The 19,558-nt window shown below is 40.8% G+C and overlaps 1 protein-coding gene across 2 annotated transcripts in view; it reads left to right on the top strand.

The window, feature by feature from the left end:
- mmp11b (matrix metallopeptidase 11b) overlaps positions 1-19,558 on the top strand; it is a 42,787-nt gene that overhangs the window by 5,413 nt on the left and 17,816 nt on the right. For both annotated transcript variants that reach the window (XM_060935422.1, XM_060935423.1), the window contains exon 2: positions 16,151-16,443. In XM_060935422.1, the coding sequence (XP_060791405.1) occupies positions 16,151-16,443 (293 nt within the window). The remainder of the gene's footprint in view (positions 1-16,150; positions 16,444-19,558) is intronic.

Consider the following 19,558-nt stretch of genomic DNA (forward strand, 5'->3'; position numbering starts at 1 on the left):
CGTAATGTGTTCAATCTCTTTGATCTCACTTTTAATTTGCTATTTTGATTTGTCAAATTAATAAAATAATGCCGGGGTTTTTTTGTTAACTCGATGTGTTGTCCTGTAAAGAAATCATGCCCACTGTTTGTACGATAAGCTGACCTAGCGCTCATCTGCTATGCTTTTAGCGTAGTTACTTACTTGCTAGTGTGCTGTTCATAATTGTATCCATAAAAATATGATCCTGAGGAGAAGTAATGTCTCAGGTTAAGATGCTGTCTTCTCTAATGGGATAAAAAAAAAGCATATTTCTGAAATATTTATTTTTTAGTGTATTTACGGTCTAAAGCATGAATTTCAGCATGACAGATTGTGGTTACTGTGAGGCAGTGACACTGGACTTTATACTGTTCCTCACTGAATGAGACACTGTGCAAGAAAATGGGCTTCAGGTATCGTGTATCTGAGATCTGAATATGAAGAGTTTGGTTCCAAAACACGATAAACGCCAAATTTGAAAAATTGAAACTCCTGTCACCAAACCATCAGCAATTATCATATCTTACTCGTACCATATTCGGTTTTCGGCAAAACACGATATCTGCCATTGATTTACACGCTGCGTTACGGCCTTTCATTTCAAAACGCAACAAGCGTCATCACTGATTTTTCTCCAAACCAGACATATCCATTTGGCCACTCGGAGACCGCCATTGGCATGAAGTCTTCTATTGGGGCTTTTCCACTACCAACGCGGCTGAGTCGGGCTGAGCCGTGCCGTGCTGAGTCGAGCTGAGTGGGGCTGTTGGAGTTGCATTTCGACTACAACCGCGCTGAACCGTACTGGCTGGAAGTGGGTGGACACATTGGGTGGAGTTAGCGAAAGTGGGTGGACGTCACGTGATGTCGTTAGGCGGCGCAAACAGTGACATCAGTGACCTTTTAAGCGGTAGTCTCACGACCCGGATAGTAAACAATAAACATGGAGGACATGGAGTCGTTAGTGTCGCTGGTCTTGGCGCTGTGGCTTGTTGTCACCGACAACGCCAACAGATACTGGCAAGAGCGTATAGATGAGGCGAGGCGCATAAGGCTTCTTCGATCTTCTAGTTTTCTGATCTTCTTCTTCTTCTTTGTCGTAATTCTTCTTCTTCCGGGTTTACGGTGTTTACAGATCCCAGTGTGCTCACGGGGCGTGTGTGGGCATGTGAGGACACTCCTCCTCACCAATCAGTGCACAGGGGAGTGTCTCCTCACACCCCTAGCCCCACTCGGCTCGGTTGGGCTCACTTCAGCCCCACTCCAAAACCGTGCGAGTTTTGGGTGCTGAGTAAGGCTGAAGTGAGCTCAGTCGTGCTGCTCTGAGGTAGTCGAAACGCGAGCCGTGTTGGGCTGAAGTGAGCTGAAAAAGGGTAGTGGAAAAGGGCCATAAGATGGCTGCGCCCATGAAGTAGGAAATTGCTTCGGCACTTCTCGCATTTATTGGACAATTTCACGCTGAATTATGAATAATTTCGATAAAATAATCTAAAAAAATTAAATAATCTATAAAATAAAATAACCTGTCATGAATGCACTTTAAATGCACTTTAAATAGAAAGGGCTATGTAGCATTTTGGGGGAAAATGCCGTGGCGTGGATATGTAGCGACTTGACAAAAAAATAATTACTTGGTTCAGTTAAAAGCTGTTAATTAGTTCTGGATTTCATTTTTGAAGTTTATTATCATTAAGGAGTTTGTCAATAAATTTTAAAACAGGATACAGTGGTTTTCCTTTTATCACTTCCCGTAATCAGAAAAAGTGTTTTTTCTCGAAACAATGGAATTGGATATATAGTGTTTTGGAACCAAACTCTCCATATCTTTATGCACAGTTTTGGTATTAAATTCTCATAAATTGTCATATGAGACGGCATTGACTTTACCGGTCCATTTTAACATAATTGTTTAATTGTTCTGCAGAAACAGCTTGGCAATGTACGAATTCACTGTAAGAATGGTGCCGCTTTGTGCCTTAAAGCGAGACGGCCTTTCGATTTCATAAAATTTGTGAAATTTAGTTCCTTCTGAAATGTGATCATTGCGATATATGTTTATTTCTGTAATATCTCACAAAATATCAGGCCATTCTGTGGCTGCAAAGTTATTTAATTTGAGCGCATTAAAGCAAATAACGTGCATAAAATCGCTCGCTTTGTGCAGTCAAGCAGACAGAGGAAGTCCGTGTGTGTGTGTGTGTGTGTGTGTGTGTGTGTGTGTGTGTGTGTGTGTGTGTGCGCATGCGCAGGTTTACCTTTGAGCGTGCACTGACAGTTCCATCATTCTGTCGCTAAACGAACAGCTGATCACACCGAGGTGCTCGCCGACCGCCGATATTTATTAGTTTGGTCCTGCGTTTCCTTTCCTTCGTATATAACATAATGTCTTTAATTCTTGCTTTCCGTTACTGTAGTCGGTCTTTCACGTTTCATTCGTGCCCTCCATTTTTCTCTCCTGTTTCAAATTTGTATCCCACAATGCCTTGCACGAACGGGAAAAGCCCACCACCACCATGTGATGCATGATGTAGTATCTTGAATTGGGTCATGGTGAAGCAGGAAAAAATAGCGGAGAATTTAGGGCCACATGGCCCTCAATTCATTAATTGTTCTATTTTTAAAAAACTAATAAAGTTGGAAGTCTGTGATTCAAATTCTGTTGCTTTCAGTCCACTAAACAAAAATAATTGGGTGTCGGGGAAAATTATTTTTATGACCCAAGCTTGAAAAATCTTAAAGGCAGTCTAGCTTTAAAGCTCTTGATGGATATTCTGGATATTCAGATCCTGCTGCAAATCCTCACACATCCTGTACAGAGTGTGGTTAGTAACAAAAAGGGGATGGTTTTTTTTTTTGTAATCAACTCTTCTGTTAATAGATGTATATTTGATTGAATATTGACTCGAATTGGAAAGCTAAAGCTCCAGTTCACTAATAATCATCTAAAATCTTGACATATGCAGTGAAACATTTGTAGGAAATGTTCAGAGAAAAACAGAAACTTGTGTGATCGGTGCGGTCTGCAAACGTGCACTCACCTGCTTAGATAATTGCAGCTTTAATATGATATATCGCAGAGAAAGTCTACATTCTCCTGCTATCATTTTTCAAAGAGGGATGTCTCAGTGTCTTCACCAGCCTGGCAGACAGGCAGCTTGAGGAGTTGAAATCACACTGAAATCATTTTTTGTCAGGAGTTACTCTTCAGTCGTGTTGATGGTGGTGATGGATTTTGCACAAATACAGATCATGTTGCAGTTTGAATCATTGAAGAACTCATTTGTCTAAAAATGTAGACCATTAACCATCCAAAAAACCCACAGAGAACCATCCAAAGATCATCTGAAGGAGAACCATTAACCATCAAGAAAGACCAGTGAGATTATTTTTTCCATTGTACAACAATTAACCTTTTAAAGGATCATGGGGGAAAAAAACCCATTTCCCAGTAAGGACCAATAATCATCCAAATAACCATCTTTTTTTTTTTTTCAAAGACTACAAAACCATTTTTCTTCCAGAGAAGTCTTAGGATCATTTTTAACCATTTAAAAGCATTCACTATACAAAGAACCCACAAGGAACCCATTGGGTAGAAACATTATTCATCCAAAGAACTCATCAAAGAACCCTTGAGGAACCATTTTTTTCCTAAGCATGTAGAACCTTCCAAAGAACATTTGAGAATGTTTGTTTGTTCTCCACTAAAGGTCGTAGCAGTTTTAATACACTAACTGATCAAAAGTGTAGATGGTGGAGATGTGAAGATGAAAAAAACAATCTTGAAAGTTAAGAAATGTTAAACTCCTGATGAAAAAAGGATCAGTTCAAAACTTAACTTCAAAAGCTAAACTCATACATTGATAAAAATGTAAGCGTAAAGTTAGTTTTAAAAAGTAGAAAAAAGTTAGGTAGAAAGAACTTAAGTAGAAAAATTACATTCAAAACTATTTTCAAAACGTAAACCTGAACTGAGTTTTAAAAAAGAAACTTAGGTTAACTTAATTTAAAACAGAAAACCTAAAAATAGCAATAGTTAAACATGTGAACTTAAACTTGGTGTAAAAAAAAAAATTAAAAACTTAGTTTAAAAACGTAAACCTAAAAAAAAAACTTAGTTAAATAGTAAAAAATGTACTTCAAAAAGGTAAGCTTAAAAAATGTTTAAAATAAGTAAACTTCGTTCAAAAGTAAAGTTAAAAACTTTGTTTAAAAAAGTAGACTTTAACTTAGTTTAAAACGAAACTTAAAAACAAGGAAAAAAAATCAACTTAAAAAAGTAAACGTAAATTTAGTTTAAAAATGTAAACTTCAAACATTTGTTTAAAAAAGTAAACTTGAAAAAACTTAGTTAAATAGTGAAAGACATACTTCAAAAAGGTAAGCTTAAAAATGTTGTTTAAAATAAGTAAAAGTTTCAATTTAAACTCAGTTTAAATTGAAACTTAAAAACAAGGGGAAAAAACAAAAATTCAACTTAAAAAAGTAAACAAACTTAGTTTTAAAAAAATCTAAGCTTCAAATCTTGGTTTAAAAAAGTAAATTTGAAAACATATTTTAAAAAAGTAAACCTAAAAAGACTTAGTGAAATAGTAAAAGACATAGTTCAAAAAAGTAAGCTTAAAAACATTGTTTAAAAAAGTAAACTTAGTTCAAAAGTAAAGTTAAAAACTTTGTTTAAAAAAGTAGACTTTAACTTAGTTTAAAATGAAACTTAAAAACAAGGGAAAAAAAATCAACTTAAAAAAGTAAACGTAAATTTAGTTTAAAAATGTAAACTTCAAACATTTGTTTAAAAAAGTAAACTTGAAAAAACTTAGTTTGTAAAAGCTACATTTAAATTTAATTTAAAATGAAACTTAAAAACAAGAAAAAAATTACTAAAATAAAATGAAAAAGTGAACTTAAACTTAGTTCAAAAATGTAAACTTCAAATCTTGGTTTAAAAAAGTAAACTTGAACACATCTCATCTCATTATCTGTAGCCGCTTTATCCTGTTCTACAGGGTCGCAGGCAAGCTGGAGCCTATCCCAGCTGACTACGGGTGAAAGGCGGGGTACACCCTGGACAAGTCGCCAGGTCATCACAGGGTTGACACATAGACACAGACAACCATTCACACTCACATTCACACCTACGGTCAATTTAGAGTCACCAGTTAACCTAACCTGCATGTCTTTGGACTGTGGGGGAAACCGGAGCACCCGGAGGAAACCCACGCGGACACGGGGAGAACATGCAAACTCCGCACAGAAAGGCCCTTGCCGGCCACGGGGCTCGAACCCGGACCTTCTTGCTGTGAGGTGACAGCGCTAACCACTACACCACCGTGCCGCCAACTTGAACACATATTTTGAAAAATTAAACCTAAACCGTGCTCAAAAAAGTACATTAAAAAATAATTAAAAAATAATCTTAACCTTTTTAAAGTAAACTTAAAACTTAGGAAAGTCATACCGCCTTTAATTGTTGCATTTAAAATGATCAATTTGTAAATTTGCGCACTCAATTTACATAAAATTGTAAATCGGTAAACACAGAAGAGCGACGTGATGCTGCTTCAGTACTCAGGATGAAAACATTAAACTTTGTCTCTGTGTAGCTTGGATATGTTTGGAGGACGTTCGCGTGAGGAAGTCTTACATTGTGCAGCACTGATATTTACGCCACATCCTTAACCTCCAGCCTCGCACTGCTTTTCCATGAGTCCATCCATAGCTACATGACCGAGATACTCCTCATTTCCTACTGACTAAAGGCGTTTTATATCTATCTTCCCCCATCGGCTTTAATCCTTTTCCTGTTTCTACGAAAACATTCTCCCTTGGCGGTGTAATCACTTCGCGTGTGTATACAACCTCCGAGCTTTCAGATTCTCTGGAAGCTTTTTTACGGGTAAATATTTACCCAAGTCGAATTTCCTCAGGATCACTCAATTTTTATCTCAAGTGTGGCTGAATTTTATCTGCTACAGGACGCCTTCGCTACTGGGACGGGCGTTTATCGCTCGTCTTTTAGTGACCCCATGTTGAAAGGTCTGTGGCATGCTACTGGCATGTGATGAAGAATGGGATGTTAACGGACAATGCATATCTGTATCTATATGCTGATTTAAATTTGTGGGCGTGGCCTAAATTGGAACGTTGTCGGCATGGCGTGTGAATTGTAGCTCAACCTCAGCTACATGACTCGAGTACATAATCTGTCCTCGCAGATATGGGGATGGGCATGTGTTTTACTCCCGCTCACGCAGTTATTACTGTAGTTTGTATCTCGCCTGCGATATTTTCGAACACGTTTAGTTGAGTCCCAATGAACGTGGTATTCCTTTGTCCCACAAATATCTTCGTATCTAACCTCTTTCTTGTAAAAACCTCGAACATCATTTTTGTTTTTTGTTCTCGTCCCACAGAATCCCAGTCTCTTGAGGATACACACCTCGAGGGTCAACCAGATACCCTGTGAATCTTTCTGGCAAGCTTCCTGGACAAACAAACAACGCTTACACCTCCTATTCATATCTGTTTATTCTGAATAATGCCTTAGTATTTCGGTTCCATCCCTACTGCATACTGCACGCTGTTTCCTGCCAGGTTAATTCATCTTGATGTGAACTGTGGGTCGCTAATTTCTTGCTTGTATTTTGTGGAGGAATGAGGAGCAGATGATATCACCCCTGAATGCCCATCGGATGATTGGTTGCCAACAGGGAGACAATTATCCTCATGAGCACTGGAGGACAGGAATTAGGCCAAGAGCTCTAAACCCCCCCCCACACACGCTTCCTTAGCTTTCAGCTTTAAACCCGGTCTCACTAGAAAGACACGGAGAAAGAAGATCTCCGGCCATTGGTTCTTGTTATAACATGTCAGGTCTTTTCATCTGCTCTTATGCCTCGTATGAACACAGACTGAAGGAGTTCAACCCCAAAATAATCATCTGTTTTAGACCTTAAACCAGCATACAAACCTGATCCACTATCTTCTCTCATATTCACTCGGGTCTTTCTGATAAAGAAAGCACAATAAGAGGTTTTTTTTTAGCTCTTTGACAGAGAAAGAGAGAGAATTGTTTCTTTAAGATGCGCTGGAATGGCATTCGGCGATTATATCTGTTCAATTTGCTCAGTACGTGACTTATGATCTGCGGAATATATCACTTTCACGTCGTCATCAGTTCACAGAATCCACCCCTATAACTGATGCTTATCTTTATTCCAGGAACAGGAATCAACAACATAACACAACTTCGCAAACAATATGTGACAATAGATTTTTGTTTTTCCCTCTTTCTGGATATAGACATGTTTGTGACCGGACCATTCCCTTACACGAACACGATACGACTTAACAATAGTAGTATAGTAATGCTAAAAATTTTGATATCTTGCTCATGAGCAGGACGTTACTCATACTTTTGGAAACAATTTGCAAATCTAGATGTACGTAAGGAATAAGCGTCTGCTAATGGATTAGAATTAATCGAAACCGGTGGTATGGCTATGGCCTAATGGTTAGAGAAGCAGCTTTGGAACTAAAAGGTTGCCAGTTCAATTCCCTAGACCAGCAGAAATAGCTGAAGGGCCCTTGAACAAGGCGCTGCTCCCCAGACTGCTCTAAGTATGTTGCTCTAGATAGAACATCTGCTAAATACCTGTAATGTAATGCATTGCCTTGCAGCAGATTGGGGAGGGGACTGTCAGAGAAAGTGATTCAACCCTTTTTTGACCAATCAGAATGAAGAATTCGTCAAAGCTGTAGTAACGCTCGTTTTCTATTAGTAATTATCTAGACGTGAAACTGCACATCACTTCTAAGCATGGTAGCCTCTAGAAAAGGACTTTCTTTCTATCCTGATCACTTCCAGATACTTCGACTTGTGCGTGCTTTAAACATGCCACCATTCCAGCCATCTAATGTCTGTGTCACATTGTAAAGATTCAGGAATGAACAGGTTATCCAATATCAGATGCAAACAATGCCTTCACTATTTTGCTGCACTCCTGCAGCTTCTCAACTGACAGGTGACAAATCTTTCAGCGTCGGAACATAAATCCAACAGACATGTAGCAGGGTTCATGCCTGGCTCGAGACACGCTATTATGGGAAAAAAAAAAAAACATTGTGTGAAGCAGCATGGTAGGTAACCTAAGAGACGAAGAGTAAGACATGGCCATGCAGGTATCATTTCCCGGACATGCATTGCCTCCCTCTCCTGACTTGCTGCATGCAGGTGGAGCCTGTAAAATTTGTAAAAAAAATTCCCCCACTTCTTTCTTTTTAAAGGTAAAAATCTTTCCTAGGCAAATTATCCCACATGACACATACATTATTATTACACACACAGGACACTTTTTTCGACACAATAAAAACATGTGTTCTATTCCTTTCTAGCAGGTTTAATTCATTTGGTTTGATAGCATGCAATATTCTTAGCGTATCGCTTATCCTACGTGTATTACGTCATTCTACTCAATGGAGAATGAGCCTTGAATATGGTTTAGATTATCGCATGGTTGTCAAGACGACATGACGTCACACGTCGGAGACGTAAAACTTCCGCACTAGTGAGTGAGCAACTGTGACGATTTGTAAATAAACACGGTCGCCAGGTTTGCTTCGTTAAATACGGAAGATTTTGAGAGAATTTTGAAAGAGAAAAACACATGTTGAACACCCGTAAAGAATGTGTATGTATTATAATAATAATAATAATAATAATAATAATAATAATGGCTGGCTTTTTTCATAGTATATCTTCGACTCATTCAGTATCATGCTAGCTGAATGGAATATATCTGATATACCACTCAACACCAGCCAATAATACAACCCCAATTCCAAAAAAGTTGGGACACTGTGTAAACTGTAAATAAAAACAAAAATGTGATAATTTGCAAATCATGGAAACCCTATATTTCTTTGAAAATAGTACAAAGACAGCAGATCGCATGTTGAAATTGAGAAATTTTATTGTTTTTTGAAAAATACGGTATGTGCTCATTTTGAATTTGATGTCAGCAACACGTTTCAAAAAAGTTGGGACGGGGCATGTCTACCACTGTGTTGCATCACCTCTACTTTTAACAAACACTCTGTAAACGTTTGGGAACTGAGGAGAGCAGTTGCTGTAGTTTTGAAAGAGAAACGTTGTCCCATTTTTGCACGATACACAATTTCAGTTGCTCAACAGTTCGGGTCTCCTTTGTCATATTTTGAGCTTCATAATGTGCCAAATGTTTTAAATGGGAGACAGGTCTGGATTGCAGGCAGGCCAGTTTAGCGCCTGGACTCTTTTACTACAGAACCATGCAGTTTTAATATGTGCGGAAAGCGGTTTGGCATCGTCTTACTGAAAGAAGGAAGGCCTTCCCTGAAAAATATTTTGTCTGGATGGTGGCATGTTGCTCTGAAACATGTACAGTATATATCATTCAGCATTCATGATGCCTTCCAAGATGTGCAAGCTACCCAATGTCATGTGCATTAATGCACCCTCATACCATCACAGATGCTGGCTTTTGAACTGTGCACTGATAACAAGCTGGATGGTCCCTCTCCTCTTTAGCCTGGAGGACGTGATGTCCATGATTTCTAAAAATAATTTCAGATTTCGATTTGTCAGACCTTGGGACAATTTTCCACTTCGCCTCAGTCCATCGTAAGAGAGCTCGGGCCAAGAGAAGGTGGCGGTGTTTCTGGATATTGTTTATATCTGGTTTTAACTTGCATTTGTGGATGCAGTAATGAACTGTTTTCACAGATGATGGTTTTCTGAAGTGTCCCTGAGCCCATACAGTGATTTCCACTACAGACACATGTCTGCTTTTGATGCAGTGGCTCCTGAGGGCCTGAAGATCACAGGCATCCAATGTCAGTTTTCAGCCTTGTCTCTTGCATACAGAGATTTCTCCAGATTCTCTGAATCTTTTAATGATATTATGGACCATAGATGATGTGATCCCCAAATTCTTTGCAATTTTACATTGAGGAACATTATTCTTAAATTGTTGTACTGTTTGCCCAAGCAGTCTTTCACAGAGCGGTGAACCCCTCCCCATCTTTACTTCTGAGAGACTCCGCCTCTCTGGAATGCTCTTTTTATACCCAATCATTTTACTGACCTGTTGCCAATTAACCAAATTACCTTTTTTTAGCATTACACAACTTTTTCAGTCTTTTGTTGTCCCTGTCCCAAGTTTTCTGAAACGTGTTGCTGACATCAAATTCAAAATGAGCATATATTTTTCAAAAAACAATAAAATTTCTCAGTTTCAACATTTGATATGTTGTCTTTGTACTATTTTCAATGCAATATAGGGTTTCTATGATTTGCAAATTATCGCATTCTGATTTTACTGATGTTTTACAGAGTGTCCCAACATTTTTGGAATTGGGGTTGTATTATTTAAATAGTCCTGCCAAAATATATCGTAATTAATTGCTATTGAGGAAGGCTCTATATTCATTGGTTTGTGGGTAATTTTTTTATACTGTATCTATCTTTATTTTATACTTTCAAGTTCTACGAATAGGGGCGGCACGGTGGTGTAGTGATTAGCGCTGTCGCCTCACAGCAAGAAGGTCCGGGTTCGAGCCCCGTGGCCGGCGAGGGCCTTTCTGTGCGGAGTTTGCATGTTTTCCCCGTGTCCGCGTGGGTTTCCTCCGGGTGCTCCGGTTTCCCCCACAGTCCAAAGACATGCAGGTTAGGTTAACTGGTGACTCTAAATTGACCGTAGGTGTGAGTGTGAATGGTTGTCTGTGTCTATGTGTCAGCCCTGTGATGACCTGGCGACTTGTCCAGGGTGTACCCCGCCTTTCGCCCGTAGTCAGCTGGGATAGGCTCCAGCTTGCCTGCGACCCTGTAGAACAGGATAAAGCGGCTAGAGATAATGAGATGAGATGAAGTTCTACGAATGCTGTTTCTCCATTGAAAAGCCACTCAGAATGCATTTTATTGGAAGTTTGTAAGCTGATAAAAATAAGCACACTTAACATGTGGAAGAAAAATAACTGAATATGGAAATTCATTCATATTTATTAACTGCTTTATCCAGGATCTGGAGCATATCCCTGTGAAACACACTGGTGGAAGTACACACTGGTTGGAGACACCAATCCATCACAGTGCACCATGCACACACTCATTCACACCTAGGATTAGTGTAACCAATCCTCCTACAAGCATGTTTTTAGAAAGTGGAAGGAAACCTGCAAGGAGGTCAGGATCGAACCAGGGACCCACAAGCTGGTCTTCGCAATTCATCCATTATCTGTAACTGCTTATCCTGCTCAAGGTCGCAGGAGCCTATCCCAGCTGACTATGGGCGAGAGGCAGGGTACACCCTGGACACTTCGGCAGGTCATCACAGGGCTGACACGTACAGACACACAACTATTCACACCCACGGTCAATTTAGCGCCACCAATTAACCTAACCTGCATGTCTTTGGACTGTGGGGGGAAACCAGAGCAAACACGGTGAGAACGTGCAAACTCCACACAGAAAGGCCCCCGTCGGCCACTGGGATCGAACCTAGAACCTTCTTGCTGTGAGTCAACAGTGCTAACCAGGGCTGCGTTAACCCTTGCCGAGGCCCTGGGCAGACACCCCCCCGAGGCCCCACCCCCGCCTGTTGTCAAATGCGCTCAGCAAATTCACCCCCTCAGACGTGCCTGTCTAACTAGACACAGAAACTTAAATAATGACAGTGGCACAATTAGAAATACTATTGAACGATAAAACTTTATATCCATCAACACCTATTTAATTGAGAAAAAGCAATGGTGAAATAGGCAATTGCATGGTGAAAAAATCCATCAGACATCACGGTTAACAAGTCTGGTTAACTAAAGTTTAGCCTCAAGAAGCCTTTGAATGAGTGAGTCAATGAACAACATGTCAAGAACATAACCGAGGCCTACAACAGTTTCTTTAGTATTCAGAACAAGAACATTCATTTGGTATATAACCGTTAATTTTCATTTTGGAATCCAGGCGACTTTTAACTTGTGAAAACAAAGAGCATTCAGTTTGACAGCCATGGGTCAACTTACAAGGGCACTTTCCTACTTTTCTGGAACGCGAAGTCATTAATTAAATCATTGAACTCAAGCTGGCGTAGCGTGTGAAGACATGGTGGACAGTGATCATATTGACAATGACGGGTGATTTATGCAACAGGACAAGGTGGGCTTCCTTACGGGTGGCGAAATGCATCAAAAATGTTATCAATATGATCAAAACTTCTGAAAATATCATTTCATATTTTCCGATCTCGCTACCTCCAAGGCCCCCTAGTGGCCGAGGCCCTGGGCAGCTGCCCGTGAAGCCCATTAGGATAACGCGTCCTTGGTGCTAACCACTACACCACCATGTCGCCAGCTGGTCTTATAGATTTGTTAAAATCCAAAACAAAAAGCAGCAGACCTGGAAACGCATCCGAGCCAAGCTGGATAAAAGTTTCTATTTATGTAAATTATCGTTTCACTGTTGTCTTCGCGTACACTTGCGATAATGAAAGAACCAAGCATGTTGGTTTGATCATTTCAAGGTACGGGTGTGCAAACTTTTGCACCCAGCTGTAAAAACCCATCGTAATGACGAGTTTGCGATGGCACGCTTATGGGCTTGTTTACAACTATGTTCTTAGCTCCTCCACATGCATTTATTTACCGAGCCTGGTATTTGTGTTTCTGTCATTACAGCAAGTTATCTGCTGACTCAAGAAGCTCGTCAAACGGCTCATTTATTTCTATTTTATTTATTTATTTACCCGAGACACTGATCTTAAATAGCAGCCAGACTCCTATGTAAGAAACATATAAAAGCACATAGAGAGAGAGAGCCAGTACTTGATAAAATAAACTCTCAAATAGAATGCGATGTTTATCGGAAATGGTGATTTCCAGTCCAAACTAATTCTGGAGATAAGTGCAAAGCTGACAGCTGAGAGATATTAAGAGTGCATTTGAAAGATGTTATGTGACACTAGTGGTTGTTTCTCTCATCCGGTCCTCCTGCTAGTTTTTTTTGTCCCTAATGGGAGTTCATGTTTGCTCTGACTCAATGGTCCTGTCTTGTTGATTTAGCCATTGACCTCTACTCTTTGACTGCTGTTGAACTGGAGACACCCCCGTGTTTTTCTTCCATCTCCATCGTTCACTAAGTGGCGCCTGAGGTCAATTTGTTGAGAGGGCAGTCATGAGTGTCCCTGGGTAAAAAAAAAAAGCAACACCCCCCCCCTTTGCTTGGCTTTCGAGAGTCAAGCAGAGTAACAAACTAGTTATTTAGGTATCTCACTGATTATACTTGTGTTCATCAAACCTTGTCGAGTGCTTGCTAAGTCAGCAGAACAGCTCAGATGGAAATAAACCCTTGAATCATCGTGATTGTTATGCTGTGGAATTCACGTGGCTCTTAATTGCCCCGGGGCTGTATGCTTTAAGTAACAATATCAAGTTGGACATGCCTGCCTTGACATGTCATTCGTTGTTTTGTCTTAAAAGTTGGGGTTACGACATTCATTTGTTTGTTTGTTTTCGCCATAACCTTTTACACTGATTTCATCTAAATTTCCTCTTGTTTTTTCCTCCCTCGTTTTATGTGCTTGTACGAATACAGCATGTCATTAAATAACATTACAGCCTTTAAAAACATGCCTAAAGATGAGTGAGATGGAAACGTTTTTTTTTTTTTTTAAATTAATTAACAAGATTAGTTCACCTTATTCTACCCTCTGGTCTGACTAGCATGAGAGAGAGAGAGAGAGAGAGAGAGAGAATTGAAAGGTACATTGAAAGAAAGCTGAAAGAAGGATAAAATAACATACAAGTTTGATCAAGAGACGAACAAATAAAAAACCAAGAGAATGAGAACAGCGATGGGTTTCCCAAAAGCCTCCTAACACAAAGAGCATCTTAACTAGGAGAGAGAGCATTCAATGCACTGCTCTCTCTACCATTTAATGGTGATCTTTGTGCTGCGATGCTTTTGGGAAATTCAGGTGGGGTTTACATTAGACCGTATCAGCGGATCATCAGATTAACGTTTTTAAAACGATTAGCGTGCACACAGCAACACCAATACACGATTCGCGTGCACACAGCAACACCAATACACGGATACGCTCGGCTCCGCAGGCATCCTGCGCTCCAAATCACTCCGCCCTGAACAGCGAGTGCCCTCTGGAGGGTGCGCACTCCGGCCCTGCGCAGCTCACAGAGCGCGCGAGTGAAGTGCACAAGCTGTGATTCGGGACTGAGCCGCTGTGTGTGTGATCCCAGCGCATATCACTTACCACTTGCAAGTGGAAGGATGGCAAGCCTAAAGACAATCATAACTACACAATGGGCAGTATTTGCATCAGTATTTGCAGTATTTTTATACTTTTATACTCTTTAATGAAAGGTGATACAAGGCGGAAGTCCGGGCCGTTTTTCAGCAGTCGCGTCACATGACCAACGCCAGCGAATCAGGAAGGTGGATGTCACAGTGACGTTGTCCAATGACGACGCCAGCTAGAGCTCAGCACAGCGTATCCGCGTATTCTCAATGTTTACACAGCGCCGGACCAGACATGATCTAGATTGAATACGTGGACCCTGGCGGATTCCCGTTTCCCGGCGTTTCCAGGCGTTTTAATGTAAACGGACAGTGCATCCGCGAAGAAAACGAGACAGATACGGTCTAATGTAAACTTGGCCTCAGGCTAGATCTGCAAACTGCATTCCTCCTCCCAGCCAATTAGCAAAGCCATTTCCTCTAAATACTGCGAAGGGAAACTGACAGTAATAATCCTTGCTGGGATAAAAATAAACCTCGCCCTTAAATGGAAACATACAAAACAATCAAAATGCCTGAGTTAATGGAGTTATGCAATAAAAGATGATTGGGGTGTTTGTGAGAGATTCCAGTGAAACTGCGCCTTCTGTGATAATTCAGTCCCACTTTCCCATTCCTGTTCTCTGTCAAGCATCCACCACCACCTTCCCACCATCTTCCTGTTCAGCTCCCTGCTCCTAAAATCTGTTTAGATCTTCAGCCAGAACTTCTGGCCTTCTAACCCAAGGCAGACCTCCAGCCGAGTCCTCAGTTTATTCTGCTTTCTTTCGTTTTGCAATCAAACATCTTGTATGGAGGATGTAGCACATATGTGGATTATTTAAAAAATGTGGAATTATTGATAGTGTTATTTAGTTATATTTTTGGAAAAAGTCTCCAGTGTCAGCGCTTTGTAACATTCAAAGGTAAAGCTGTAATTTTTCCGCCATAGGAAAAGATACCGAGATAGCTGTTTATCTGACAGGAACTGTCTTGTTCTGTGGACATTTCAGAGCATAACTCTGCTCCAAAGTGGTCAAAGGTTTCTAAACACCTGACTGTCACACCCATATGTGGTTCTTCCCCAAACTGTTGCTACCGTACAATGTTAGAAACACACAATTGTCTAGAATGTCTTTTGTATGCTGGAGCTTTACAATTTCCCTTCACTGGTGCTAAGAGGGGTGGCATGGTGGTGTAGTGGTTAGCACTATCGCCTCACAGCAAGAAGGTCCTGGGTTTGAGCCCAGTGGCTGACGGAGGTCTTTCTGTGTGGAGTTTGCATGTTCTCCCTGTGTCTGCATGGGCTTCCTCTGGGTGCTCTGGTTTCCCCCACAGTTCAAAGACATGCAGGTTAGGCTAATTGGTGGCTCTAGATTGACCATAGATGTGCGTGTGAATGGTTGTTTGTCTCTATGTGTCAGCCCTGCGATGATCTGGTGACTTGTCCAGGGTGTACCCACCTTTCGCCCATAGTCAGCTGCGATAGGCTCTAGCTTGCTCGTGACCCTGCACAGGATAAGTGGTTATGGATAATGGAGGGAACTAGGAGGTCCAAATCTGTTCCAGCATGACAATGCTCCTGGGCACAAAGCAAGCTCTATGAAGACATGGTTTGCCAAGGTTGGAAACCTGGTCAAAGAACTTGAGTGACCTGTACAGAACCCTGACCTCAACCCCAGTGAACACCTTGGGGCTGATATGTGGAATGATGTTAATAAATACATATGTTATGTCTTTTACTTTTTTCTTTGTCCATCTGTCTGAATTTAAAATTACTGATAGTTCTTATGTCTGTGCTTAAAGGCTTGGCCAGAGAAGATGCATCATTATCCGCTGAAGAAGAGAGGAAGACTTCTGCACCCCCAAGACACGCTAAATGAAGATTTAAAGATGAAGATATGGCAACATCACCCAGCTATCCCCAACAATGGGAGTGATATCTGGAACAGGCCACGGTGTGGAGTCCCAGACTACCCTTCAAAGCAAGAAAACTTCTATCATGTAGTACGTAGAGGGGGTTTATATGGTGGACGGCACCGAGGCAAGCGCTTTGCTTATTTGACCAAGGGATGGAACAAGACCAACTTCACTTACGCGTAAGGTGTTATTATTGTTATTTTTTTAAAATAAATGACTGTAACACTGTAAGTAAATGGTGCAAGAATTCTTCTAGGTGGAAAGCGTGAAAAGCATCATTTACTTATATTACAAATTCGTGGTATCTTTTGAGGTATCTTTTGATGCATTGCCAGTTATGATGGCGCAGATGTTCTCTAATAATTCATGGCCCCACACAGATCAGGTGCCTCCAGCTACACTCGAGTTTTTATGTATCTGAGGAATCCTGCTCGATACAGACACCTTGTCTTCTCACAACCCATAGTAAAGTGTTCATGAAAGGCTCTGAGTAAGTGATATTTCACAGTGAGTGAGGGTGTTGTGTGGGAGAGAGTGTCAGCTGTGTCTTGCTGTTCTTCCTCTTCTTTCATATCAGAAACATCCCCTTTTTCCAGGCCACCCATCATCAAGGTGTTTTATGTGTTTTGTCTGGATGTTCCCAAACGTCCAAGGTCTCAGATGGTCAGATGTACGTAACATGCCACTGTATCTATAGCACATGTCCTTCTTTTTAAAGTTAAAAAGCTAATGTTTTTTACTGCTTACCTTACATGGTAATCAAGCCTGCATTTCTTTGGGTGCCATTAGCATGTCTTGGGTCTTTTATGAGTCTTGAAGCTTCAAGCTGACTGAAATTCAATCACTTTTTATGAAGGTTTGTGATTAACGTTCTGACCTCTGCTCGAGACTGACTCGCTCCTTCTATTTCGGTCACTGAAGGTCTCCACTGAACATTTGACTTCCCCTGTAATTCGAAAGCAATAGGGTCATGACCTCAAGGTCCAGACAATCTGTCCGTAATGTGCTCATTCGTGTAACGGTGGTGGAACCCATGTGATTCCAGTTTCACCTCTGCCACTCAGCAGGAGATAAGAGACCAGGCTAAGCATTAAATTCAAGAGAAGCTGTCTGCCTGTTGGAGCCACTGTTGATTAAAACTCCCCCAGGTTTATAGCTCACTTGCTGGAATCATGACCCATAAATCTCTCATTGCCTTCCGTGCAGTTCAAGAACTCGATACTTTTGGCTAGACTGGTCTGCCCTGCTTTGCCTCTTCCATAAATACTAAAGGCAAAGAAACAAGGGCTTTGCTGCCTCATTGCATTCTTAGGGATAGAAACAAAAACATAGACATGTAAAGAGAGACGGAAACAAAGCAGAGAACAACAGAGAGAGGAGACGTCTGTCCTTAACTCCACTCTAAGCTATGTTTCTGTAGTATGTCTCTTTGGCCTAATGACTAATGTCTCAAAGAGGTTGTTTTTTGGCGTCGTTTATAGAGCCCCACTCAGCCCCGATCTAATGATGGGCTCTCCAGTCAGAAATGCTGATGGAGGATCAGATTCCTCACCTAAGTGACGCGATTTTTGTCACAAAGCCAAGACAAGACTAGACTCCTAATCTGCAAGGTTTTATGAAACCCAGCCAAGAGCTATCTTCTTTCCATATGGGGAACAGAGGGCCCCAGTTCTGAGATTTTCCTCAGTTAGAGATCATCTGATATACTTGACAGTTTACCAGGGGGATGATACAAGGTGGCACCCTTGAACTTCGCTTTGCCACCCTAATGAAAGGAAAAACCAACATAAAGTGTCTTCATAAAGTGTTAGATATTCATAAGCCACCAGAGCAGCCTCAATGCACCTTACTCTTTGGAACTGAACTGGACTGATGAACACCATTCGTTCCAAAAATATTCCCTCAGTAGGTCTTTTCATGATGGTACTTCTTGAGTGCTGTCTAACACGTAACCCCAAAATCTCCCATAGCTTTCAACTCGGTTGAGATCTAGTCACTGCAGAGGTTATAGCATATTATCATTTTCATTCTCATCAAAACAATGAACGCTTGGGCTTTGTGGATGGGGAATGGGTTCATCCTGGAAGAGACTGAACCTGACCCTTGACCAGGATTAATGGAGGTGCTTAGTCTGCCACAGTGGGTTCTCCTAATCTTGTCTATACTTGCAGAAATAAATTATGGTTCCAACAAGAACCCCTGGCCCACAGAGCTAATTATGTCTCAAGGATGAAGGTTGCCTGGAACAAAAGCCATAGCAAGCAATACAGATGCACAAGACCAAACAAGATAAGTAGAGGTGACTGATGGCGCATTATTTAGGACATTGTGTAGCCATATATAAGGAAGCTCCAGTGGAACATGATATGCTTCTGGAGACAGAATCTGCACTGCCAGCTTAATACTGATCTCCAGGGAGTGAGCTTGTAAAAGAAGAATTTTGTCCAACAGGACACTTTATTTTGCCTAGGACTAGTATTGACTGCTGAGCTCCCCATATGGCATCCAAGTAATGCTCTGCTTTATGGGGAACCTGATCCAGCAAACATCCCAGACTTAACTGCAGGTCATTATTATAGTTTTGGCCTGGATAGAGAAAGCGGTACCTGATCATGTGCTTCTCGTTGGGTGCCAATTCATTGGCAGGGTCAGTCTTTGACCCGACATTTAAAGACACTCCAAAGATCTGATGTTGGTATCCTTGCATTTGAAGACTTTTCATAATCTTTAGTGAGAGAAGTATGTCAGAGCTTATGGTGTAAATGGAGAAAACAATAATTCAGTTATGTTTAGAAGAAATAACAAATTACATACCCAACCTGGTGAAGTGGATCCTTTCTTTCTACATGACGAAAGGGTAAAGGGTGGTAACAGTTTTTTTTTCTTTTCTTTTTCTGAGGTTTCCACCTTATAATTACAACTTGAAGGCACATTCCTGGGCAACTTTAATGTCAAGCTCTTATATTTACAATGATTTTTTGAAGTGAATGTGTGACGTGTGGCGTCCAGGAAAATCCACTGGATGTCACTGTGGCTGAATTCAGGCAAAACATGCAAAAAAAAAAAATCCCCCAGATTTTGGTCATTAAGAAGCAGTAAAATACTGTATTTGACCATACTTGATTGGATAGCTTCATGCCATAATGAAAGGGACATAAATAGGAACTTGTTGATTCTACTTGGCTGGCAGGAATGGAACCCAGTGTGTTCTTCTGCTGTTGCATGCTGAGATGCTTTTCTGCTCACCACGGTTGTAAAGAGTTGCTATGAGTTGCTATATCCTTCCTGGCAAAA

This window comes from Neoarius graeffei, chromosome 12 (genome assembly GCF_027579695.1).
Source record: "Neoarius graeffei isolate fNeoGra1 chromosome 12, fNeoGra1.pri, whole genome shotgun sequence".
Taxonomy (NCBI): Eukaryota; Metazoa; Chordata; class Actinopteri; order Siluriformes; family Ariidae; genus Neoarius; species Neoarius graeffei.